The sequence below is a fragment of the Urocampus carinirostris genome, chromosome 13 (genome assembly GCF_059441175.1).
Source record: "Urocampus carinirostris isolate Australia breed hairy pipefish chromosome 13, RoL_Ucar_1.0, whole genome shotgun sequence".
Classification (NCBI taxonomy): domain Eukaryota; kingdom Metazoa; phylum Chordata; class Actinopteri; order Syngnathiformes; family Syngnathidae; genus Urocampus; species Urocampus carinirostris.
Window position 1 is genome coordinate 36272212 of NC_142361.1, and position 25838 is coordinate 36298049.

The 25838-nt window shown below is 42.4% G+C and overlaps 2 protein-coding genes across 2 annotated transcripts; one reads left to right on the forward strand and one right to left on the reverse strand.

The window, feature by feature from the left end:
• Nucleotides 1–722: 722 nt before the first annotated feature.
• On the forward strand, nucleotides 723–7158 carry LOC148354452 (transmembrane protein 229b-like). The gene is made up of 2 exons (XM_088351235.1): nucleotides 723–873; nucleotides 5643–7158. The coding sequence occupies exons 1-2, from the start codon at nucleotides 747–749 to the stop codon at nucleotides 6095–6097; spliced, it is 582 nt and encodes a 193-aa protein (XP_088207361.1). The 5' UTR covers nucleotides 723–746; the 3' UTR covers nucleotides 6098–7158.
• A 3495-nt stretch (nucleotides 7159–10653) lies between these two features.
• On the reverse strand, nucleotides 10654–22422 carry haao (3-hydroxyanthranilate 3,4-dioxygenase). Its single transcript, XM_088351061.1, has 10 exons — nucleotides 22252–22422; nucleotides 22041–22119; nucleotides 20578–20661; nucleotides 17232–17338; nucleotides 17063–17152; nucleotides 15869–15912; nucleotides 15648–15793; nucleotides 14552–14620; nucleotides 10957–11039; nucleotides 10654–10859 (listed from the first exon to the last, which is right to left on the reverse strand). Exons 1-10 carry the CDS (start codon nucleotides 22338–22340, stop codon nucleotides 10787–10789), a joined length of 864 nt encoding a protein of 287 aa, XP_088207187.1. The 5' UTR covers nucleotides 22341–22422; the 3' UTR covers nucleotides 10654–10786.
• Nucleotides 22423–25838: the final 3416 nt, after the last annotated feature.

A 25838-nucleotide genomic window follows, 5' to 3' on the forward strand; every position in this document is an offset into this window, starting at 1 on the left:
TTTTGCGGGTGCTGGCTCATTGCAGTTTCTGTTTTGCATTTTCTGTCTGCATTTCCCGTTCTGTTTTGCTCTGTCCTGTTTTGTTTGAGTCGGAAGAAACCTATGTTTGCACGTTTTTAGTTAAAGCCTGTTTGTTCTGTCTTGTCCCTGAATTTTGGACGACTTTTATTTTGCCAAATAAAAGTTTTGATCGTCAACGCAATTGAGTTCTCCCTTCCTGCCTCCTGCCTCCGTTCTGGTCCGCTCCCCTCGTGACAAAAATGATGTTGGCAAGCTGTTTGGATTTATTTTCATTTTGTTTCTGTCGCATTTTATGTTCGTTTTGCTGGAGATGAAAGAAATCAAAGCCAGGAGAGAAAGCTTACCACGTGTTGTGAGTCATCATTTTATTCATATTTAGTTTCTTTTGTCTTTTATTAGCATATTTGGTATTGGAGTAATCCAAAAGTCATTGAAAGTAATCCAGTTAAAGTAACCCTACCCAACCCTGACAATAATAATATCTATATTCAGTGGAGTTTTTGCAGAACTTCCAATGCAAGACTATGTGTTTGATTAGGGGCATGCATCAATAAAAGGAAGGGCACATCGACTCAAGTTGTGCAAAACACACATTCACTTCAGCAACTTTGCGATCAAAGATTGCGGCGCCATTTGAGTTTTATCAGATGGTCCAGGTTCGCTTCCTGAGTGTCCTCCAGTTCAGGCTGGGATGGGCACTTCTCTGTCCGACATAGATCAGCTTAATGTTTAGCTCAAGATACACACAAGCGCACACACCGGAGATTAAAAAGCCACGGCTAAATATATGCCGCGTGAGGATGGAGGCGAAAAAACGACGCGAGAGGAGCGGACAAGGTAGCGGCCATTCAGGTGAGAGTTATGGCAGGTAATGGTGTGTTAACTTGTATTTAATGACTGCTCTTGTTCACGCTTGCTGACCTGGTGTAGTATTTATTACTACGGCGGAATATGGAGTGATGTGGCACTGTCATGTAGGTAACTTTGTGTGTCTCGGAAATACGATAAATTGCGATTCAAGTGGTTTTGGTTTAGGATTTCAATGCAAGCGCGTCTTTGAGTTGCTAAGATGGACTACTGTCTCGTTAATCCGAATTAGAGAAAGCACACTGGACAGTTAGGCCGTCAACTGCAGCGTTGAAAATGTGTTTGTAATAATTGTTCTAAAATGTGTGAGGAAATTTTTTAAAAATATATAATTTTAAACCAAATCATCAGCTCCCTGTCACTATTTGAACCCAGTTCTGTCTGTCCCCTGTTGTCAATCCGTCTGCGAACCTCAGTGTATACTAGGCAAGCCTTTCTCGACCCTGACTCCCACCTGTCCCGTTTTTGCTCCCGTCTGTCTGTGGCTACGACCTGTTTTGCTCCTGACCACGTCTGTTCTCCCGTCCCGGCTTACGACCTCTTTTTGTCACCCGACTACGTCTACTCTCCCGTTCTGGCTTACGACTCGCTTCCGACCCCGACCACGCCTTGCTCTACCGACCCGTTTTTCCGTCCCTGACACCGCCATCGCTCGCTACGGAAGATCCACTTCCGTGTTCGGATCCCAGTCCGAATCCGAAAGCGACTTGCCTCCCGCGTCCAGCGAACACCGGATCGCGGGCGTAGCCCTTCCTCTTTCTTTCAATAAAACTTGTGGTAAACGTTACGCAATTGGGTCCTTTTCCCGTTCTGGTCCTGACATATAATCACGAACTAGAAATGAAAATAAACCAATCAATTTAGAGCAAAGGAGTCCAAACTACAGCTTGGGGGCCAATTACGGCTTGCAGGCCATTTTTAGCAGCCAATTGTGATTACTAAAAGTTATATTTGACCCTAAATACATTGCAAGGTTTTTATACACTTTAAATTTCATGGACTATTTAAAAGTTAAAATCAGATATTGACCTTTTTTAAGTAAGCATATTTTTCCACATCAAATTAATTTTTTTATCCCTCCATGGCAGTATTTTTCAACCAGTGTGCCGTGAGACCTTGTCTAGTGTGCCGCTGGAATGTGCCCAATTTTATCTTTCCACAAAATTAAGGCCATTATTCAGTATTTTTGCTATCTTCAGACGAGGAACTGTAATAGTCATCCATATCAGTAGGTGGCAGTAGATTTTTAAATACTTTTTAGATACTAATTAACTGCTCACGAGGTAGCACAGTACATTGAATGACTTAATTTTATAACAAAGTGGTTTAAGATTGCAGTGTAAAAAATAAAAACATAAATAAAGCACATCATTCTTTTTTATTTTAAGTATTATTTTCTTCTTTTTATATAGTAGCTGCTTATGAGGTACTACAATGAAATATTTGACAAAACTTCATTTTCAAACATTTTCGACGGACGGTGTGCCTCGGAACTTTTTTATAAATAAAAGTGTACCTTGGTTCAAAAAGGGTTGAAAAACATGGCTCCGTTGAATGTTTTTAGGGTTTCTGTATCAAGAAAATATAAAATACTTGAATCAAAGTGCTTTCATTCAGAAAACATTTTGGATATTTCTGAATGACAAGAATATTATAGTGTTGAGATAAGAATATAAAGTAAATATTTCAAGATACACTATCATAATTCTCATTCTATTGGTTGGAAACTGTATTTACCTGTCACGGTTGCCATGGCAACCAATTGGCCCCGCCCGTGTGGCGCCAACTGCGGCTCGTTGACAGATTGGCTTTCCGTCTATTCAAGCTCAGTGCTCTCACTCTTTCTTTGTCAGTGGGTCAACGAACCTCTGCCCCCCAAGACGTGGGTTTTGACTCTGTCATGTTTCCTGTTGGTATTTCCTTTCCGCTATTGTTCCTGTTATTTTGTCCTGTCTAATGGCAATTTCCAGTTTTGTTCCTGTCTAGTTTGTCCTGTTTAATTTCGATACCCTGTTTTGATAGTGATCCTGTCTGTCCCGTTGTTTAATATTGTTTTCCAGTTTCGTTCCTGTCTTGTTTGTCCTGTTTAATTTCGATATCCTGTTTTGATATCAATCCTGTCTTTCCCGTCCTGTCCGGTATCGACACCATCTGTCCGATATCTGCTCGGGCAATCGGTATCCATCTCGTCGGCCTCTGGCTTCCTATCATTCCACGCCAGACTGCTGCCTAACGTGCATGACAACACCATTTCCCGTAAAATAAAAGGCTTGTGAGAGAAACGTCACACATTTGGGTCCTGATCCAAATCCGGTTCATGACATTTACCAGTCTAGGCGTATCACTTTCTGGTCTCAATTTCGATAGTTTCCATATTGATATTGGTGTCTGTCTGTGAAAAGTGGTAACTAAAAACTAATCCTTTTCATGTTATCTGCTGAGGGTGGGAGAAAAATGGCAATTTGTTGAATACAATGCAAACCTCGATTTTATTATGATTATTTTAAGAATATTTCTTGTACTTTTTCTAATCATTTTTTTCAGACCGTTTGTCTCATTTAAAAAAGAAAAAAGAACATAAACCTGCCCTCCATTTGGCCCAAGGTGGCGCTATTTCTAATCATTCAAACGTTTTGCTCGTGTAATTAACTATCTCTGCGCCAACAGCCACGGAGGCCGATTGTCTGCTTCCTCTTTTTTAAACCCCTGCCTTCCTGTCAACATTTGTCGGATCGTCTGCGAACCCACGCTACACGATAGGCCAGCTTTTGTGACTCCTGACTCTATCCTGCCCTGTTTTCCGTTGCCAACCTCTTTTCTGGACCCGTTTATGTTTTTGCTCCTCCGTCCCGGCCATCGACCTGTTTTCCCTCGCTCTCGACTTTGCCTTCGCTCGACACAAAAGTGCCATTTCTGCGTTCCCAGCGATCTGCTACCCGTAATCGACGATCACCGGATCGTGGGTGCAAGCCCTTTACTCATTCTAAATAAAGCTGAGTAAAACGAACGCAATTGGGTCCGGTCTCCGTGCCTGGTCCGTGACACTCTGGTTGACTCTGTTTTTATAATTATTATTTATCTATTATTACTCATATGTTCACATGCATTTGTTCTCTTATTTTTGAGTGTTTTGTCTTTGAATATGATAGTACTAATATGTTTACATGAACCGTGCAAAAAAATCTAAAGGAAGAAAAAAAAAAAACTTTATGCCAACTATGCTTTCAGAATTAAACTGTAAGTCGTAAATGCTGGAAGCCACGTCCAAGACGCTACCAGTAGGAGCTAGCATTTATAGCTAGCGGCGGCTACACTACCATACTGATAAGGTGTTGCTAGTTACTAAAGAATGATAAAGACCACAAATGTGTAAAGGTCCTTCACTTGAACATATATTTATTTTTATAAAGTCAGCAAGAGAAAAGCCCAGTCCAACCCGATCGTAATGATGGACATTTCAGGCCAAACCCGGGCTGAAATCCGAAGTCGGGGTTAAACTTCGGCTTAGGCTTAATATCTTAATTTTGATTAGACCAGATTGGATTTTTATGCATCTTAAGGGTTTTTTTACGGTCCTTTCCAGTTCTTCTTGCAAGCTCAATAATCATTCATGTCTTCTCTTCTTTTTGAGTGTCAACTAAACTATAAACTTATCAACAGTCGGCCTCACAATTCTTTTGGGGTCACAGGACACGTAGCAGACGATGACGTCCCTATGCGGCCCCTTTTTTAGACCACAAATATGTAAAGGTCCAACACTTGACCATAGATTTATTTTATAAAAGTCAGCAAGAGAAAAGCCCAGTCGGACCCGATCGTAATGATGGACATTTTAGGCCAAACCCGGGCTGAAATCCGAAGTCTTGGTTGGACTCTGGCGTGGGCTTAATATCTTACTTTTGATTAGACCAGATTGGATTGTTAGGCAAATTAAGTTTTTTTTTAGGGTCCTTTCCTGTTCTTCTTGCAAGCTCAATAATCATTGGTGTCTTCTCTCTTCGTATCGAGTGTCAACTAAACTATAAACTTATCAACAGCCTGCCTCACAATTTTTGGGGGGTCACAGGACACGTAGCAGACGATGACGTCCCTATGCGGCCCCTTTTTTAGACCACAAATATGTAAAGGTCCTTCACTTGAACATATATGTATTTTTATAAAGTCAGCAAGATAAAAACCCAGTCCAACCCGATTGTAATGATTGACATTTTAGGCCAAACCCGGGCTGAAATCCGGGGTTAAACTTTGGCTTAGCCTTAATATCTTACTTTTGATTAGACCAGATTGGATTTTTAGGCATATTAAGGTTTTTTTTAGGGTCCTTTCTTGTTCTTCTTGCAAGCTCAATAATCATTGGTGTCTTCTCTCTTCGTTTCGAGTGTCAACTAAATTATAAACTTATCACAGGACGCGTAGCAGATGATGACGTCCCTATGCGGCCCCTTTTTTAGACCACAAATATGTAAAGGTCCAACACTTGAACATAGATTTATTTCATAAAAGTCAGCAAGAGAAAAGCCCAGTCCGACCCGATCGTAATGATGGACATTTTAGGCCAAACCCGGGCTGAAATCCGAAGTTGGGGTTAGACTTTGGCTTAAGCTTAATATCTTACTTTTGATTAGACCAGATTGGATTTTTAGGCATATTAAGGTTTTTTTTAGGGTCCTTTCCTGTTCTTCTTGCAAGCTCAATAATCATTGGTGTCTTCTCTCTTTGTTTCGAGTGTCAACTAAATTATAAACTTATCACAGGACACGTAGCAGATGATGACGTCCCTATGCGCCCCCTTTCTTTTTGGGCCCGCCTCTACGTCTACGCATTGCACGGCTGCGTTTGCGAGATGATCTTCACTGCCACGTTGGACTGGTGCAGCATCCGGGACCAGAGGTTGCTGGGATACAGCAGCTTGTGGGCACTGCCCATGTATGCATTCGCTATCTACCTAATGGAGAACCTGAGGGGCTGGATGCTGACTCGCCATCAGCCATTGCCTGTGCGACTGATCACCTACACGCTGTTTATCTACCTTTGGGAGTTCTGCTGGGGAAGTGGGCTCAGGCTGTTGAGAGCCTGTCCTTGGGACTATTCGGGTTATAAATTCAACCTGGGAGGGGTGGTGACTCTGGAGTATGCAGTACCCTGGACTGTTGCGGCTTTTCTAGCAGAACAGCATGTGATCAAAAACACATTGAGAATAAGAATGTGACATCTGGTCTCAGCATCCATTATCCATCCATTATCTGCACCACTGGTCGGGGTCAGAAACGGGTCGTAGCCGGAGACAAACGGGGAGATCAGGAATGGACAGGTGGGAAAATGGGTGCAAAAACGGGACAGGCGGGAGTCAGAGTTAAAAAGGCTTGCCTTGTAACAACAGAGGTTCGCAGACGGACTGACAAACGGAGAGTGACAGGACTGGGTTTAAAAAGAGACAGGGAACCAATCAGATAGCGTGCAGCGGCTGGCGCCAAATGAGCGGGCACAGGTGATCCCAGTCGGTATTCATGACACATCCATCCGTTATCTGCAACGCTTTTCCTCAGTAAGGTCGCGGGGGTGCTGGAGCCCATCCCAGCTATCTTCGGGCAGTGGGCAGGGGACACCCTCAACTGGTTGCCAGCCAATCGCAGGGCACACAGGGACAGGCAATTTCCTCGCTCATTCACACCTAGGGACGATTTAAACAGGCCAATTAACCTGACATGCATGATTTTTGGAACGTGGGAGAAAACCAGAGTGCCCGGAGGAAACCCACACAAGCACAGGGAGAACATGCAAACTCTACACAGGAGGTTTGATCTCACGACCTCGGAACTGTGTCGCACACGCGCTAACCACTGCGCCGCCGTCGGTCTCAGCATAATTCGGTTTATTGTTGTGTATCTGTTTATGATGGACTAATTTCACATATATCTTAAAGAATCAATGCATAACAAAGAAGAAAGCTCTTTTCTTTCACTGTGTAGTTCTTTGTTTCCGGGTTTTAGGATGATTTATTCGTTGAAATAAAAGCTGGAGGGATGAGTAGTTCCTTCAAAGTTTTAATTACAGAGTATTCTTGTCACGATGACTGATTAATTTCACCTGTGCCTGCTGCGGGCTTCCTGATTGGTTCCCCGTCCTACCTTTCACTCACCTGTTGTCAGTCCGTCAGCGAACCTCTGTTTCCTCAAGGCAAGTACTTTGACTCTGACTCCCGTCAGTCCCGCTTTTTGCACCCGTTTTCCACCCGTCCGTTTTTGATTTCCCTGTTTTTTCACATGTTTTTCGACCGTCCCAGCTTACGACTTGTTTTTGATCCCGACCATGTTTTGCTCTCCTGTCCCGGCTTTCGACCTGTTTTTCCGTGTACGACACTACGATCTCCGGAAGATCCACTTCCGCATACGGGACATGTTCCGATTCTGTGAGCGGCTTGCTTCCCGCGTCCAGCGAGCACCGGATCGCGAGCGCTTCCTTTCCTCTATATCTCAATAAACTTGTGAGAAACGTTACACAATTGGGTCTACCCTTTGTTCTGGTCGTGACAATTCTGTGCACAAAAGAGTTACAGTCAACGGCTCTTGAAAATCGCAAGTGGAAAGTCAAAATGGCTTACCGTCATTTTTACACCAAAAGCAAAGTCCCCTAAGCTTAAACAAAACCTAAATTCAGAGGATAATGAAACTTAAGTACAGTGGTGGTGGAAATTACCACTGCACAACAACCTTTTATTTAAATCTGTACTAACGAGCTATTCAAGGCCACTTATGGCAACGAACCAAAAAACAACTAAAATAATGGAGAAGCTAAATAAAAATTACAGAGTAAATGAATAAATTAATAAAATAATTACTTAAAACTGAATATTTTTAGAGGTTATAAATGACTGAAATAATGGAGAGATTACCATGCTGTCATGACTATATACAGACTGTGACACATTTCACAAAACTATTGTAGACATTAGATTTACTTTCTTAACTCTACAATAAAAAAAAAAATATATATATATTATACTTTCTGACTAATTTTGTCATTGTGCAATTTGATACATCAGAGGAAGCGGCCGTATTACCACTTGTTGTTTACTGTAAATGACATCAAATTAACTGTGGATCATCCTTGAGAGCAAATAGCAAAATGGTCACTAGCGCCTAACTTATATTTAACACATTATTATTCAGAAAGGTGTTTTTACACGACGGAAGGCACATTTAAAATGGTTTGGTTGACTTCCTGTCATGATTTGCCAATTGCCCTCCCCTGCGTTCACTCGTTCACCCCCAGCTGCCACTCGTTCCCTAATTAGTCCTCCTTTTTAAGCATGTCATTGTCGTTCACTCCTAGTCAGTCTGTCAGTGAACCTCAGCGCATGCAAGGCACGCACTTTTGACTCTGGCTCCCGTTTTGATCCCGATCTGTGTCCTGTATTGATACACAATCCAAGCCCCATTCTACTGTCCCAGCTACCCGTATCCTGCCTGAATCTGTTTCTTGTTTCGATCCCCGATCCAAGCTCTGTTCTCCTGTCCTGGCTACCCGTATCCTGCCTCAATCTGTTTCTTGTATCCATCCTGGATCCAAGCTCCGTTCTCCTGTCCTGGCTACCCGTATGCTGCCTGGTTCTGTTTCTTGTATCGATCCTCGTTCCAAGCTCCGTTCTCCTGTCCCGGCTACCCGTATTCTGCCTGGTTGTGTTTCCTGTATCAATACCCGATCCAATCTCCGTTTTTCTGTCCTGGCTACCCGTATCCTGCCCGATTCTTTTTCTGTATCAATCCCCGATCCATGTTCTGTTCTTCTGTCCCGGCTACTCGTATCCTGCCTCAATCTGTTTCCTGTATCGATCCCCGAGCCAAGCCCCATTCTCCTGTCCCGGCTACCCGTATCCTGCCTGAATCTGTTTCCTGTATTGATCCCCGATCCAAGCTCCGTTCTCCTGTTCCAGCTACCCGTATCCTGCCCGATTCTTTTCCTGTATCGATCCCCGAGCCAAGCCCCATTCTCCTGTCCCGGCTATCCGTATCCTGCCTGAATCTGTTTCCTGTATTGATCCCCGATCCAAGCTCCGTTCTCCTGTCCCGGCTACCCGTATCCTGCCTGAATCTGTTTTCTGTATCGATCCTCCATACAAGCTCCGTTCTCCTGTCCCAGCTACCCGTATCCAGCCTGAATCTGTTTCCTGTATGGATCCCCGATCCAAGCTCCGTTCTCCTGTCCCGGCTACCCGTATCCTGCCCGATTCTTTTCCTGTATCAATCCCCGCTCCAAGCTCTGTTCTCCTCTCCCGGCTACTCGTATCCTGCCTCAATCTGTTTCCTGTATCGATCCCCGATCCAAGCCCCATTCTCCAGTCCCGGCTACCCGTATCCTGCCTGAATCTGTTTCCTGTATTGATCCCCGATCCAAGCTCCGTTCTCCTGTTCCAGCTACCCGTATCCTGCCCGATTCTTTTCCTGTATTGATCCCCGATCCAAGCTCCGTTCTCCTGTTCCGGCTACCCGTATCCTGCCTGATTCTTTTCCTGTATCGATCCCTGAGCCAAGCCCTGTTCTCCTGTCCCGGCTACCCGTATCCTGCCTGAATCTGTTTTCTGTATCGATCCTCCATACAAGCTCCGTTCTCCTGTCCCAGCTACCCGTATCCAGCCTGAATCTGTTTCCTGTATTTATCCCCGATCCAAGCTCCGTTCTCCTGTCCCGGCTACCCATATCCTGCCCGATTTTTTTCCTGTATCAATCCCCGCTCCAAGCTCTGTTCTCCTCTCCCGGCTACTCGTATCCTGCCTCAATCTGTTTCCTGTATCGATCCCCGATCCAAGCCCCATTCTCCAGTCCCGGCTACCCGTATCCTGCCTGAATCTGTTTCCTGTATTGATCCCCGATCCAAGCTCCGTTCTCCTGTTCCAGCTACCCGTATCCTGCCCGATTCTTTTCCTGTATTGATCCCCGATCCAAGCTCCGTTCTCCTGTTCCAGCTACTCGTATCCTGCCTGATTCTTTTCCTGTATCGATCCCCGAGCCAAGCCCTGTTCTCCTGTCCCGGCTACCCGTATCCTGCCTGAATCTGTTTTCTGTATCGATCCTCCATACAAGCTGCGTTCTCCTGTCCCAGCTACCCGTATCCAGCCTGAATCTGTTTCCTGTATTGATCCCCGATCCAAGCTCCGTTCTCCTGTCCCGGCTACCCGTATCCTGCCCGATTCTTTTCCTGTATCAATCCCCGCTCCAAGCTCTGTTCTCCTCTCCCGGCTACTCGTGTCCTGCCTCAATCTGTTTCCTGTATCGATCCCCGATCCAAGCTCTGTTCTCCTGTCCCGGCTACCTGTATCCTGCCTGAATCTGTTTCCTGTATTGATCCCCGATCCAAGCTCCGTTCTCCTGTCCCTGATCCCTGGTTTCCCGCTCGTCCCGGATACCCGACTTTTTCCAATCTCCGGCCACGCTTCTTTCGCGAGGGCTTCCCGCTCCTCCTGCCCAGCGAGCACTAGATCGCTGTCTATTTCCTCTCACCCTGACTTCCCGATCCCTAAATAAAGCATTGTGTGAAACGTCACGCATTTGGGTCCACTGTGACACTTCCCCTTTAAATATATTTCACATGTTTTCGGAAAAGGTTCTGGGATTGTTTGTAAAGCTTTGCCCGCAATAAGTGATTTAAATTTGTAACCTCAATTTATGATCTGTCTTATTGGTCAGGGCGAATTTTGATAGTGTTTCAAATATTTGAAGCCTCTATTAGGCTTTTTAACAATAAGCATACAAAAATCGAAACAGAGTATTTGGTCAAAAAATGGACAGAGCAGATTATGCATTTATCTTAAAGATATCACATATTGCAACTACATTTCTATATCTACACTATATTTTTGTGATAAAAATTTGCTGGATGCAAGTGGTATGGGCATGTCTGGTCAGGATCTTTTCCTCTCTGGATTTTGAACCACAACCAACGCAACAGTTTGCTCATCTCTCTCCCACTGGTACCTGCAATAGTAATCGAAAAATATATTAAATTCATAATCATAAACACCAACTTGCTATATATCTATAGCCTATACAGCTAGTAGTTTGGTGCACTTACTGGGTGTGCTCAGGAACAAGTAAACTGTCTCCACCAGTGAGAGCCAATTCTCGTCCGTTCATGGTTACCATCGATGATCCCTCCTGACGGTGAAAAGTTGAAGAAACATAGAAACGGTTACAGTAAAGATTTGGTTGCGAATGCCCTGTTGGCGGCAACAGCCCCGGTCGCTGATTGGTTCCCTGACTCTTTTTAAACCCCCGGCTCCCAAGAGGAAGCTGTCAGACCGTCCTGCGAACTTACGCTTTCAGCTAGGCAAGCTCTGTACCTTTCGACAATCCCCTGCCCTGTTTTCTCCTGCCTGATACCTGTTGCCGACCTGTTTCTAGACCCGTTTCTGCGCTGCTCTTCCGTCCCGGCTATCGACCTGTTTTGCCCTGTTTCCTGCCTGATACTTGTTGCCGACCCTTTTTTCTGTACTTTTTACCGCTCTTGCTCCTCCATCCCGGCTATCGACCAGCTTTCCTGCTGCCCACGACTATCCTCGCTCGACACGGGAGTGCCACTTCCGTGTTCCTGCCATCTCGATCATCGGATCGTGGAAGAAAGCACTGCTCTCTTTCTCAATAAAACTGAGTAAAAACGAACGCTATTGGGTCCTGTCTCCTTTTCTGGCCTGTGACACTGCAAACTGTGGTTTGTTATTTTGACTGTTATGCACTGTGTAAATCATTCTCACTATTGGCCAATAATGTTGCTGTTCTTTGATGACCACATCCTTCAGGGCTGATCTGCTTTTTGTAACCAAGGAGATTTGATAAATAGAAAGTGCTAAAATTCATTGAAGTCTTCCCGCCTTATTTTGAGTGTGTACTCAACTATGAATTTATCAACAGTTTTTTAAAAACAAAATATTCTAAGAAGGGGTGTCAGGACCAGAACGGAAACAGGACCCAATTGCGTAACGTTTAAGTTTTTATTGAAAGGAAGAGGAAGGGCTGCGCCCACGATCCGGTGTTAGCTGGACGTGGGAAGCAAGTAGCTCTCGGACTCGGACTGTGATCCGAACAAGGAAGTGGATCTTCCGTAGCGAGCGATGGCGGTGTCAGGGATGGAAAAATTGGTCAGTAGCCGGGGCTGGAGAGCAAAGCGTGGTCGGGGTCGGAAACGAGTCGTAAGCCAGGAAAGGAGAGAAGACGTGGTCGGGGACTAAACAGGTCGTAGACGGAGACAAACTGGAGCAAAAAACGGGACAGGTTGGAGTCAGGGTCGAAAAAGGCTTGCCTTGTATACAAAGAGGTTCGCAGACGGACTGACCACAGGGGATTGACAGGACTGGGTTTAAATATGGACAGGGAGCCAATCAGAGCCCGCAGCAGTTGGCGCCAAAAGAGTGGGCACAGGTGATTCACATCGGTAATCATGACAAAGGCAGCACGGCAGATCAGTGGATAGGAACAGTTCTGAGGTCATGGGTTCAAATCTGTCTACCAGCCTTCCTGCGCGGAATTTGTATGTTCTCCCCGTGCTTGCATGGGTTTCCTCTGGGCACTCCAGTGTCCTCCCACATTCCAAAAAAGATTCATTTCAGGTTAATTTTCTGGTCCAAATTGTCCCTAGGTGTGAATGAGCGAGTGAATTGTCTGTCCCTGTGTGCCCTGCGAAAGGATGGCAACCAGTTCAGGGTGTCCCCTGCCCACTGCCCGAGGATAGCTGGGATGGGCTCCGGCACCCTAGCAACCCGACTGAGGATAAGCAGTGCAGATGTGTCATGATTACCGATTGGGATCATCTTTGCCCGCTCATTGGCTCATTTACCTGATTGGTTCCCTGTTCCTTTTTAAACCCAGTCCTGTCACTCTCCATTTTTCAGTCCGTCTGCAAACCTCTGTTGTTACAAGGCAAGCCTTTTTGACCCTGACTCCCCCCTATCCCGTTTTTGCACCCGTTTTCCCACCTGTCTATTCCTGATCTCACCGTTTGTCTCCGGCTACAACCTGTTTTTGATCCCGACCACGTTTTTGCTCTCCTGTCCCGACTACCGACCTGTTTTTCCGTCCCTGACACTGCCATCTCCCGCTACGGAAGATCCACTTCCGTATTCGGATCACAATCCGATTGCAAGAGCGACTTTCTACCCGCGTCCAGCGATCACCGGATCATGGGCGCTGCCCTTCCTCTTTCTATTCAATTGTGGTTAACGCTACGCATCTGGGTCCTGATTCCGTTCTGGTCGTGGGTATTACAAGAAAGTATTATAATCGTTAGATAGCATTTACAACTTTTTTCCTTCTCCTTTGGTTTTAATTTTCCGTCAAATGTTAATGTATAAATAATAAATATTGTACTGCCGTTCAATCGTGGTTCAACATTTGTGGTGCGATGACTGATTATGTTTTTGTGGTAGCAAGGGTAACCTTTTAAAAATGGAATCATCTGATGGCATTTGCATACCTGTCGCGCTCCAGGGCTCCATGCCCTTACAAACTGTCATATTTTCTCTTACAAAATACAAAATAATCTTACGCCATATTTTTTTTTTCAAACGTGTTTATTTATGTAGTTTAACATGTCATACTGTACATGTGTTTCGTTATATCATCTCATCTCATTAGCTACACCGCTTATCCTCAGTAGGGTCGCGGGGGTGCTGGAGCCCATTCCAGCAATCATCGGGCAGTGGGCAGGGGACACCCTGAACTGCTTGCCAGCCAATCGCAGGGCAAACGGGGACAGACAACTCACTCGCTCAGTCACACCTGGGGACATTTTGGACTGGCCAATTCACCTGAAATGTATGTCTTTGGAACGTGGGAGGAAACCGGAGTGCCCGGAGGAAACCCACGCAAGCACGGGGAGAACATACAAACTCCGCACAGTAAGGCCGGGAGCTGGATTTGAACCCACGCAGGAGGTTCCCACGACCTCAGAACTGTGCCGCACACGCGCTAACCACTGCGCCGCCGTGCTGCTCGTTATATCATATTTATTGTTAATTAACATTTTGTTGTGAGATCCTGCGTTGCTCGACATGAATGAGGTTTATATAAAAAAAAATAAAAAAATAAAAAATTATGTAGCTCGGACGTTCACCATAGAAGGAAAAAATACATGCAACTATAATTAAGTAGAATAATACATTTTTGTATTCAAATTATGAATTCATTTTTTGCATTAAATTACACTGATTAAAGGGATAACCACAAACCTGTCTCTTTTCATTTCCTCCTTTTATACTTTCTTTTTTTCTTAACTTCTTTACGTATACAACATGATAATTCGCAATATAAGGCATCAAAGCAAGTGAGCCGTTTGAGAGCCGGCTGTCTTTAATGAGTTGAGCCGAAAAAGCCGGTTCTCTAAAAAGAGACGGACTTCCTTTCACTACATCAAACCGCTGGCTTCGTTTGCAACGGAAAAAAACGATACCGAGATAGAGGCTACCGCGGCGAACTCGTTTGACTTGATTGATTTGCCGTTTGGTGATAATCGGTGTATACCGGATGGTACCCATCATTGACAAATTTGCGTTTTTCCGTACAGATTTTCTTGTACGTCGTACACGTCTTAAAATGCGTAATAAGCGTACTTTGTACGGCAAAAAACATACAGGTTGACAGGTATGCATTTGGTACTTCAACCTATTCATACTCACCAGTTGCCAAATCCACCATTCACTATGTGGCGAAGATTCATCAGACAAGCCTGGCCCAAAAATCATTACCTTTGAGGGTCAAAAATTGCCATATTAATTCAAATGTGTTTGATATTTTTCAATTATTAACAGCTTTCAAAATTGCTGTTCAGGCTTATTACAGCATACAACATAGGTGTGTATACATAAGTACAGCGGAACCTCGGTTCTCAACCATAATCCGTTCCAGAACCCTGTTCAAAAACCGATTTGTTCGATCACCGAAATCATTTTTCCCATTAAAAATAATGTAAATCGTTTTAATCCGTTCCAACACCCTGAATGTTTACCTTGAATGTTTAACGTAAACTTAAAGCTCACCCAGGCTAATCGTACGTTAGCGTTATCATAATCTTCCGTACGAAAGATTACGCTTACATGAACGTGTAAAAATAAAAAAATCAGGTCGTTTACAAGTCATTTAGCACCCAGGTCTCCACAACAAGTGGTGAGCGGTTCATTGGAAAGGGGGCTCCGTTCCAACACCCTCAATGTTGGGCTCCATTCCAACACCCTGAACGTTTACCATGAATGTTTAACATAACCTTAAAGCTAACCCAGGCTAATCTTACGTCCGCGTTATCGGAATCTTCCGTACGAAAGATTACGCTAACATGAACGTGTAAAAATTAAAAAAAAGGATAAAGAAAAGAATTATGAGTAGGATTTCTTACCTTTGTGGTGGTCAGCAGAAGGCGCAGGCAAGATCAGACACTCGCACACCTACTTCATATTTTGCTATTATTTCTTTCTTACATGCAATAGTTGTACGCACTACTTTTCTTTTTTCACCTGTAGCAACTTTGCTGCTTGCACTGACTTTCTTCGGAGGCATAATAAGGGGCTAAAACACCCGTACGCCGCTCAGCATCGCACCCTAGCATACGCACTCACGCATTACCGGCGTTCGAACTCCGATTTTTTGACCGAACAGCGAAGCAAGAATTTCTCGAAATTTTTGGTCGGACTCGGATTTGTTCGAACTGAGAGGCGTTCGAAAACCGAGGTTCCACTGTAGTAGTACTGTAAATCTCTCTCAAGGGAAGCTACATCCTACCTCGGTCTCAAACTGAGCTCCAAACACATTAATAGGGCTGCCATTGGCAAGGAATTGCTTTTGCTTTCCCAGCCATGTTTTAAAGCAGAAGGGCGACATCACATTCATGTTGTTCATTTGGAATGGAGGCTCAATGAACACGTCACCTGTCCAAAGAAAATGTTAAATACAATAAAGGTCTGACAAAGCGAAATCATTTGAGATCAGAAACAGCAGCTGACTGGGATCTGGTTTTCCGGTTTTGCACTGCATTGATGCCATGAACCTGAAAATGATAAAGTGTATCTCAAACAGAGCACTGATAGTGGTGGCCAGTGTTCCCTCTAAGCTGCGTGCGTGCACAATTGCGCACTGCTCGCACATTCTCAGCGCACAAGAAAATCGAGCCAGCGCACAAAAATCAGGGCTCAAAATTACTAATTAAGAAGCGACTTAAGTCAAAGTTACAGTGCATGAAGGTAAAAATGCACGGGTTCCCCTGACGTTGTGTCCTAAATGCGGTATTTTGAAGTCGAGTAAAGTTGAGTAAAGTTAGTAGAGTTTGTCGAGAACCGGCTTCTTCGGCTCGGCTCACTAAAAGGAACCGGCTCTATCGGGTCCTAAACGGCTCTTCAGGTTGTTTTTGCATCTTTAATCCCAACATGACCAAATATTATGTAAAATGATGCACGAAATGACTTAAAGAAAGGGGGGAATAGAACAAAAAAGAAAAAAATACCAAAATGAAAAAGTAGTGAAAAGCTGAGAAAAAAGAAACAAAAGGAAGAGAAAAAAAGAAGGAAAATTTAAAGAAATAAGCCAGAAAAAAAGAAAAGAAAGAAATGTAGGAAAAAAGTAAATAGAGAACAAAAAGAAAAAAGCAACAGCTCGGAAAAAATAAACACAATGAGGTTTTTTTTTTAGGAATTTAAAAAAAAGTAGAAAAAAAACACGGAAAAAAGAAGAAAAAGTTTGTGTTGCATTCCAATAATTTCCAATTATATCAAGTGAATCTTGTTGCCAACATTGTACTTCCACTCAAAAATGTGATTAAGTACAGTTTTGTATCTTACAACCGACTCAATAAGCCCCCAAAAATGTTAATATTATGCGACAAAATATATCAGGAAATAAAAAGAAACGGATATCTTGTGAAAGAATTGTAAGAATAAACGACGCATGTAGGCCGTACAACCTTTGCCATAGTACATGAGTTAATTCATTCAAAAGAGAAAAATAATTTTGCATTGCCGGAAACTCAGCAAAATGTAACTTGATGTCAAGTTTTGGACATGTTTGATCATTAATTATTTTGCCACACTTGGGATTATGGTTGCTCACTGTTGTTTCAAGCGTTGCTCACCGACTTTGTGTGAGCACTTAGACCCGTGGAAAATTAGAGGGAACATTGGTGGTGGCCCTTTAAAAAAACTTACTCTTCGATTATTGGCCGGAGTTGGGTTCCAAGATTTTCACAGTAGAACCATCTTTCAAACAGGATGTCGGTTGTGCCGTCACCATAGTACCTGGAACACCAAAACAAAGACATGCAAGAACATTTGTTCTTTATTTATTCTCATATATTTTGCAGGTTTACTGTCTCACCTGAGGCAGTCGGTCTCCGTAAGAAGCCGTTTCCTCTCTACCACTAGTCCCACAGTGTCGGCCTGTCTCTGGGGAGAATGTGGGATCCTAGCTGGTAGCAGGAACATCTGAATATGGATTTCAGGTGGAGCAGTTATATTTATTAGAATGTGTTTAAACAGAGCCAGTAAAAAATTTAACCAGGATCAGAAGCCTTCAAATATGAGAGAGCAACCAACCCAGCGGAAGAGATTGGCAATAGCTGCTAGCAGGAAAAATTGAAACAAAAAGCTAAAGCAACCAACAAAGGTGTCTGCCAAAAGCTAGCTTAAGCTAGAAATGAAGCTACCAAAAATTTGCATTAGAAAAAACATAAGCAGATATTCTACACAATCGTCCGTCTGCAGGAGCGATCTGTGGAAGCTAACCAGCTAAGTAGCTTAGCAACGTTCTTTCCTTTGTTAGCCATAACCCAAAAAATGGTGGCCACCTGTCGATTGCATTCCAATCTATAGTATATCATGTAATTATTGATCGCTACAATAACAATAATGAAAAAAATATGTTCATGTGAAACACTGAAAATAGTTGTGTTGGATTTATTATTGATCGTTTTCTGATTGGTTCCCCACCTATTTAAACTCAACGCTTCCATTCACTCCTCGTCAGTCCGTCGGCGAACCTCCGCACATGCAAGGCAAGCACTTTTTGACTCTGGCTCCCTTCTGTCCCGTCCTTTCCTGTATCCTGCTTGTCTGACCCTGGTTTCCCGATCGTTCCAGTTCCCTGACTTTTTCCTTCCCTTGACCACGCTCCGATCTCCTGTCCCGGCTGCTTAACACATTTCTGCCCACCGATCACGCGCCAATCTCCCGTCCTGACTGCCCGACTCGTTTCTGCCCACCGACCACGATCCGATCTCCTGTCCCGGCTGCTCAACTCGTTTCCGCCTTCCGACCACGCTCCGATCCCGTGAGCTCCCTGCTCCTCCTGCCCAGCGATCGCTGAATTGTTGGCGTTTGTTTTCCCGCGCCTGACTTCTTCGCTTCCGCAATAAAGTTTGTTGTGAAACGTTACGCGTTTGGGTCTACCGTCTGTTCTGGTTCTGACACAATACTAATTTGTCAAGTAGTTTAACACGATGTTTTAAGTAAATGTTTAGTCCAGTAATTCTTAACCGTTTTGAGCCAAAAAGAACTTTTTTTCCAAGGCATACTGTCCATAAATTTACAACAGGCGTTTCAAGTTTTTAAAAAGCTTAAATTATCAATCCATCAATCCATTATCCGCTTGAATTATCATGTTGCCTAAATTGAGAGCATTTTTTTGCTGTCATCATGGCTCTTGCATTTTGATTTATACATTTGCAGTAATTTTGTCTCTCATCTAATTAGCCGTATTGCTTATCCTCATTAGGGTCGCGGGGGGGCTGGAGCCCATCCCAGCCATCTCCGGGCAATGGGCAGGGGACACCCTCAATTGGTTGCCAGCCAATCGCAGGGCACACAGGGACAGACAACTCATTCGCTCATTCCCACCTAGGGACAATTTGGACCGGCCAATTCACCTGAAATGCATGTTTTTGGAATGTGGGAGGAAACCGCAGTGGCCGGAGGAAACCCACGCAAGCACGGGGAGAACATACAAACTCCGGACAGGAAGTCTGGAGCTGGATTTGAACCCACGCAGGAGGTTCCCATGACATGAACTGTGCCGCACAAGCGCTAACCACTGCGTCGCCGTGCTCTGTAATTTTGTATTTTACTATATTCTCAATCTGTTTTTCAAGTTTATATCTATATTTTATCTCAATCAAATTCAATTCAATTGGTTTTCTAGATAAAACAAAAAAGAAAGGAATAAAAGCAAAATTTGCTGCAATCATTTTAATTTTTATGATTAATTTGATTATTTTTTGCAGTGCAATCTTAAACAGCTTCATCGACAAAATAACGTATTAAATATATTTTGATACAATGGCAGCGCGGCGGCGCAGTGGTTAGCGCTTGTGCGGCACAGTTCATGTCATGGGAACCTGTCGTGGGTTCAAATCCAGCTCCAGACTTTCTGTGCGGAGTTTGTATGTTCTCCCCGCGCTTGCGTGGGTTTCCTCCGGGCACTCCGGTTTCCTCCCACATTCCAAAAACATGCATTTCAGGTGAATTGGCCGGTCCAAATTGTCCCTAGGTGTGAATGAGCGAATGAGTTGTCTGTCCCTGTGTGCCCTGCGATTGGCTGGCAACCAGTTCAGGGTGTCCCCTGCCCACTGCCCGGAGATGGCTGGGATGGGCTCCAGCCCCCCCCGCGACCCTAATGAGGATAAGCGGTACGGCTTATGAGATGAGATGAGGTCACTAACAGTAACCACCTACTGTGTCCGACCAAAATTGTAGTTACTAATTGAAAAAGTAAAGAAACTTATTATAGACATGCTTTTTAGCAAACATTAATTGGGCATTTTTCTACAGCACACTAAACAAGGTTTCACGGCACATGCGTATGCCCCGGCACACTGGTCGAAAAACACTGGTCTATTCTATTTGAGAAATAGTTTCCGTTGCAACTACTTTACCACAATCTTATCCACCCATCCATCATTATCTGCAGCGCTTATCCTCAGTAGGGTCGCGGGGGCGCTGGAGCCCATCCCAGCTGTTTTCGGGCAGTGGGCGGGGGACACCCAGAACTGGTTGCCAGCCAGTTTTTGAAATGTGGGAGCAAACCGGAATGCAAGGAGAAAACCCACGCAAGCACGGGAGTACATGCAAACTCCGCACAGGAAGGTTTGATCCCATGACCTCAGAACTGTGCCTCACACGTGCTAACAACTGCACCACCGTGCTGTTCTTGGGATTATTTAAACAATAAAACGCACTACTTCACAATAAAATGAGATGTGGTCTCTCTCAAACACAATTAGTACAGCATCGACTGACTGAACACGAGGAATTAGAGCAGGGAATTTTTGCCTTTTATTGTGAAATTGTCCCTCTGTTTTTGTTCTTTTTAGCATTATTTTGCCAGGGCACGGGCCTGCGACCCTTTAATAATGGGCCACGACGTGCATGTTTTTGGAATGTAGGAGGAAACCCGAGTGCCCGGAGGAAACCCACGCAAGCTCGGGAGTACATGCAAACTCCGCACAGGAAGGTTTGATCCCATGACCTCAGAACTGTGCCGCAGATGTGCTAAACACTCAGCCGCCGTGCTGCCCTTCACCATGTTTTTATATCAATACTAAATATTAAAGTCACAAAATTACCAAACTAAAAGAAGTTGCAAAGCCTTAGAGAAACCATGCAATACTCTATAAAATAACCATATTTATTGATTTGTTCCCCATGCATTGTTTTCCGTTTTAGCTCACCTCTCCCTCTTTGATATGCACATCTTTTCTCTTGCCATTTTCAATGACTTTCAGGCACATGTCCCCTTTCAGCTGGTAAAAGAGCTGTTGGAAATAAATTGAAATTTGATATCGAAATTTGTCCTTAATAACCGTTTCAAAACAATGTGCATGCAGAGTTCTTTTGTAAAAATGTCACATATTACTGCAAACGATAAGCATATTGCATATTGTGTCAATTCTGTATATTACAGTAAGTTTTAACTGATATGATCTTACTGCAAGGCCACGATTAAATGGAGACTATTAACAGTGTCTGAAAAAGTTAGCGGGCAACTCTGAAAAGTTGCCTGCCCAGACAAAAAGTTGCCTACCCCATTTTTCACAACTTGAAACACAAAAAGACGACTCATCGCAAAAAAAACCCCATTGGTGCAAAGTATTAAGGATTCATAATCAGAATATATAACAGAACAATACTTTAAAATTAAATTTATTATAAATATACTGATAACTGTCACGGTTGCCAGGGCGCCCAATTGGCCCCACCCATGGACACCAGCTGAAACTCGTTGACAGATTGCTCCCTGTGACTACTTAAATGCTGTCCTGTGAGTCGCCTTTTGTCGGAGCGTCTGTTAAACGCTGTTTTGACACGTCAAACCCTGACAATCTCGGTTTTTCCTGTGTTTTTTATCTTGTTTTGCCTAGCCCTGTGAATCTCCGTTTTTTTTCCCGTGTTTTTGCTCCCGTTTTGCTTTCGTCACGATCTGTTTGATTTTGACCACTCCCGCGACCAACGATCTCCGGATCGAGTGTGCGCTCCTTTCTCTTCTCCCCAATAAACTGTGAGTAATGTTACGCGAGTGGGTTCTGCTTCCTGTTTCCTGTTCTGGTACCTGACAATAACATTTATTGCATGTATATGACATCGCTGTTTTCCATCTGCCATCAGTATGTACCTGTATTTGCTCATCTTCATTCATGCAATGTTTGTGTTGCCTCGTCTGCTACAAGCCACGTGAACTCCTCTGTCCACCATGCTTTTAATGTACGTTTACGTTTTGTAGCGTCATCAATTTTGCTAGCTTCTTTTGAATATTTCTTCTGGGGCTGAGGTTTTGGCTTGATTCCTAACCACTTATCAATTTTTCTTGTGTTCTTTGTGTGTCTACTTTGGAAAACGATATGCAAATGCACGACCTTATAAGGCTCAGGAAAGTCCGAGAGCAGGAAGTTATCCGATGCAGGCTTCTCATTGGCTGGAGGGTATGCAAATTGCTAAATGAACCGAAATTTCCAAACCGAACAAAGATTTCGAAATCGGAATGAAGCAAACGTTTGATTTGAAAAAAAAAAAAACAACAACTATATTTTTTTCTTTTTTCTGCGCCCGACGTAAAAGATGTGACATTATTTCAGACAAAGCTATTAAATACGAATAAGATTATATTCTTTGGGCTATAAATCTGTGCTTTTCATACCTCCTCCCCTTCTTCTATATGGTAATCCTTCCTGGTATTCGGTCCTCCAACAAACATAATGTTTAACTGGGAAGTGTGCCTAAATGGGGAAAAAATGTTTTAAAATTGTTCAATAAAGTGTATTCATTTCTTGATGATTACAGTTCTGAAATATCCAATGTCGTTTAAAGAATTAACTAACAGGTATTTAAATAATGAACAATTTACTCACATGAGTTTGTTGCAGACTGGTGGCACAAAAGCATTTTTATTCTCTTCTATCCACTTTTCGACGTGTACAACAAGATCACAAGCAGTCATTGTTTTTGTTTTGTTTTTCTACAAAAATATGTAAGAGTAGCGTCTTTTCTTTTAGTATATCGGTCTGGCTGCCAGTGAAAGTCCAAAATGCACAAGTAGGTGTTGACAATGGGGAGGAGTTTTTGGGGGGGTTAAAGGTCAGTTTGCATTTCACCATGACTTTTTGCACAAATGACCCCGTTTTCAATTTTTTTTTTCCGAAACGTTTTTATTAGAAAGCCAAATAACAGTGATTGGTCATTAGCTGGGAACTAGGCAAAAACAGGTGAATTTTGCTTCCTTTTTTCAAAGAATGCAGTGTTAATGAAAATAGCCATTTATTAAAAAAAATAAAAACATAATCGGTTTCCACTGAATTATTAAACTGTGCAGAAAACCAGTTTCCGGTCTTGACATGAGAAACATGACAAATGTACATTTGTATACTTAACATAAGAGCTTGTCATGTCAAGTCATGTTTATTTGTATAGTCCTTAATCACAATGAGTCTCAAAGGGCTGCAAAGACCACAGATTATTGCAAACTACAGACTATTAGGACACCATCCCCGGGTCTAAAACCTACATGAGGGTAAGGAAAAACTCAAAAACCTCAACATGAGGAAAATGAAGAAAACCTTGAGAAGGGGCAGTTTCAAAGGGCTTCACAGACCACAGATTATTGCAAACCACAGACTATTATGACACCATCCCCTGATCCAAAACCTACATGAGGACAAGGAAAAACTCAAAAACCTCAACATGAGGACAGTCAAGTCAAGTCATGTTTATTTGCATAGCCCTTAATCACAAGGAGTCTCAAAGGGCTGCACAGACCACCGATTATTGCAGACTACCTACTATTAGGACACCATCCCCTAAACTAAAACCTACATGAGGGCAAGGAAAATCTCAAAAACCTCAACATGAGGACACTCAAGTCATGTTTATTTGTATAGTCCTTAATCACAAAGAGTCTCAAAGGGCTGCACAGACCACAGATTATTGCAAACTACAGACTATTAGGACACCATTCCCTGATCTAAAACCTACAGGAGGGCAAGGAAAATCTCAAAAACCTCAACATGAGGACACTCAAGTCCAGTCATGTTTATTTGTATAGTCCTTAATCACAGTGAGTCTCAAAGGGCTGCACAGACCACCAATTATTGCAAACCACAGACTATGATGACACCATCCCCTGATCTAAAACCTACATGGGGACAAGGAAAAACTAAAAAACCTCAACATGAGGACAGTCAAGTCAAGTCATGTTTATTTGTATAGCCCTCAATAACAAGATGTCTCAAAGGGCTGCACAGACCACCAATTATTGCAAACCACAGACTATTAGGACACCATCCCCTGATCTAAAACCTACATGAGGGCAAGGAAAATCTCAAAAACCTCAACATAAGGACACTGAAGTCAAGTCATGTTTTTTTGTATAGTCCTTAATCACAATGAGTCTCAAAGGGCTGCACAGACCACCAATTATTGCAAACCACAGACTATTATGACACCATCCCCTGCTCTAAAACCTACATGGGGACAAGGAAAAACTCAAAAACCTCAACATGAGGACACTCAAGTCAAGTCATGTTTATTTGTATAGTCCTTAATCACAAGGAGTCTCAAAGGGCTGCACAGACCACAGATTATTGCAAACTACAGACTATTAGGACACCATTACCTGATCTAAAACCTACAGGAGGGCAAGGAAAATCTCAAAAACCTCAACATGAGGACACTCAAGTCAAGTCATGTTTATTTGTATAGTCCTTAATCACAAGGAGTCTCAAAGGGCTGCACAGACCACCGATTATTGCAGACTACCTACTATTAGGACACCATCCCCTGATCTAAAACCTACATGAGGGCAAGGAAAATCTCAAAAACCTCAACATGAGGACACTCAAGTCAAGTCATGTTTATTTGTATAGTCCTTAATCACAATGAGTCTCAAAGGGCTGGAGAGACCACCAATTATTGCAAACCACAGACTATTATGACACCATCCCCTGATCTAAAACCTACATGGGGACAAGGAAAAACTCAAAAACCTCAACATGAGGACAGTCAAGTCAAGTCATGTTTATTTGCATAGCCCTTAATCACAAGGAGTCTCAAAGGGCTGCACAGACCACCAATTATTTCAAACCACAGACTAATATGACACCATCCCCTGATCTAAAACCTACATGAGGGCAAATAATACACAGATATTGTATGTATTCATATGCTATAGAATAGAAGTGTGTTTTAAGCTCAGATTTAAACAGTCGCACTGAGGTTGCAGATTGAATCTCAGGAGGAAGAGCTTGTCTTGCCTTTCTGACACTGTCATTAAAAATGGAATCAAAATGAGAATCATCTCAATAAAATTGCACATTTTTAAACATTGAAGTATAAGAAAAACATACTATTTTCGCAAAGCATTTAAAGGGGCAGTGTGTATTATTTGACCACTAGGTGTTGCCGTATCATATGGCATCAAGATTGTTGACATTTATGTCAGCTCCCTCTAGGTGAGGCGCATGTTGTGTAAATTGAATACAAGTTTTGATTTTATTTACTGTATTTAAGTACAGTAGTTTAACGTGGCAACATGTCATGCTTTTGTGAAAACGGCACTAAAAATGAATACAACTTAAAATTGTCTTGATAAAATCTAATGTTTTTGAACACTGGAATGTAAGTAAAACATGGTCACTTTGGGGAGCTTTTAATCTTTAATAATAATAATAATAATAATAAAAATAATAACATGATATCATAAAAATAATAATAATAATAATAATAATAATAATAATGACGATGATACACATTATAATAATATTAATAATGGTTTGTTTTTATCTTCCTTTGTTTTCTAAGAATAAAAAAGTGAAAATTGTCATCATAAAATGACACGTTTTAAAATATTGAAATGTTAGAAAAACATGCTCATTTTAGAATAGAATAGAATAGAATATGCCTTTATTGTCATTGTTACAAAATGGGTTAACATACTGTGATAACGAAATTGGGCATGACACTCCAGTTTTACACATTCACAGTAAGGTCAAAAAAACAAGAAGATAAAGGAACAGAGAAGATAAGGTTATAAAACAAGGGGGATAAGGCTACAGTTATGATTTACATGGTATTATTGCAACGTATTCAACCTTTAATAATAATAATAATAACATAAATAATAATAACAATTATGACAATAATAACAATAATAATAATAATAATAATAAAGATAATAATAATAATGATGATATAAATAATGATAATGATTGTTTTTTATCTTGCTTTTTTTCTAATAATATAAAAGTGAAAATTGTTTTAATAAAATGACGCGTTTTTAAACATTGAAATGTGAGAAAAACATGCTCATTTTGCAACACATTTAACCTTTAATAATAATAATCATCATCATAATAATAATGATAATAATAATGATGATAATAATAATAGATTATTATAAATTATAACGATTTTGTTTTTCCTTTGTTTTCTAATTATGTAGCTT

Excerpts from the sequence above, each read along its gene's own strand:
- LOC148354452 (XM_088351235.1), top strand. The coding sequence starts at position 747 with ATGTTTAGCTCAAGATACACACAAGCGCACACACCGGAGATTAAAAAG. Across the intron at positions 874-5,642 it reads ACAAGGTAGCGGCCATTCAG|GACACGTAGCAGATGATGAC; the intron begins GTGAGAGTTATG and ends AACTTATCACAG.
- haao (XM_088351061.1), bottom strand. The coding sequence starts at position 22,340 with ATGACTGCTTGTGATCTTGTTGTACACGTCGAAAAGTGGATAGAAGAG. Across the intron at positions 20,662-22,040 it reads ATATAGAAGAAGGGGAGGAG|CTCTTTTACCAGCTGAAAGG; the intron begins GTATGAAAAGCA and ends TATTTCCAACAG. Across the intron at positions 10,860-10,956 it reads CTTGTTCCTGAGCACACCCA|GTACCAGTGGGAGAGAGATG; the intron begins GTAAGTGCACCA and ends TTACTATTGCAG.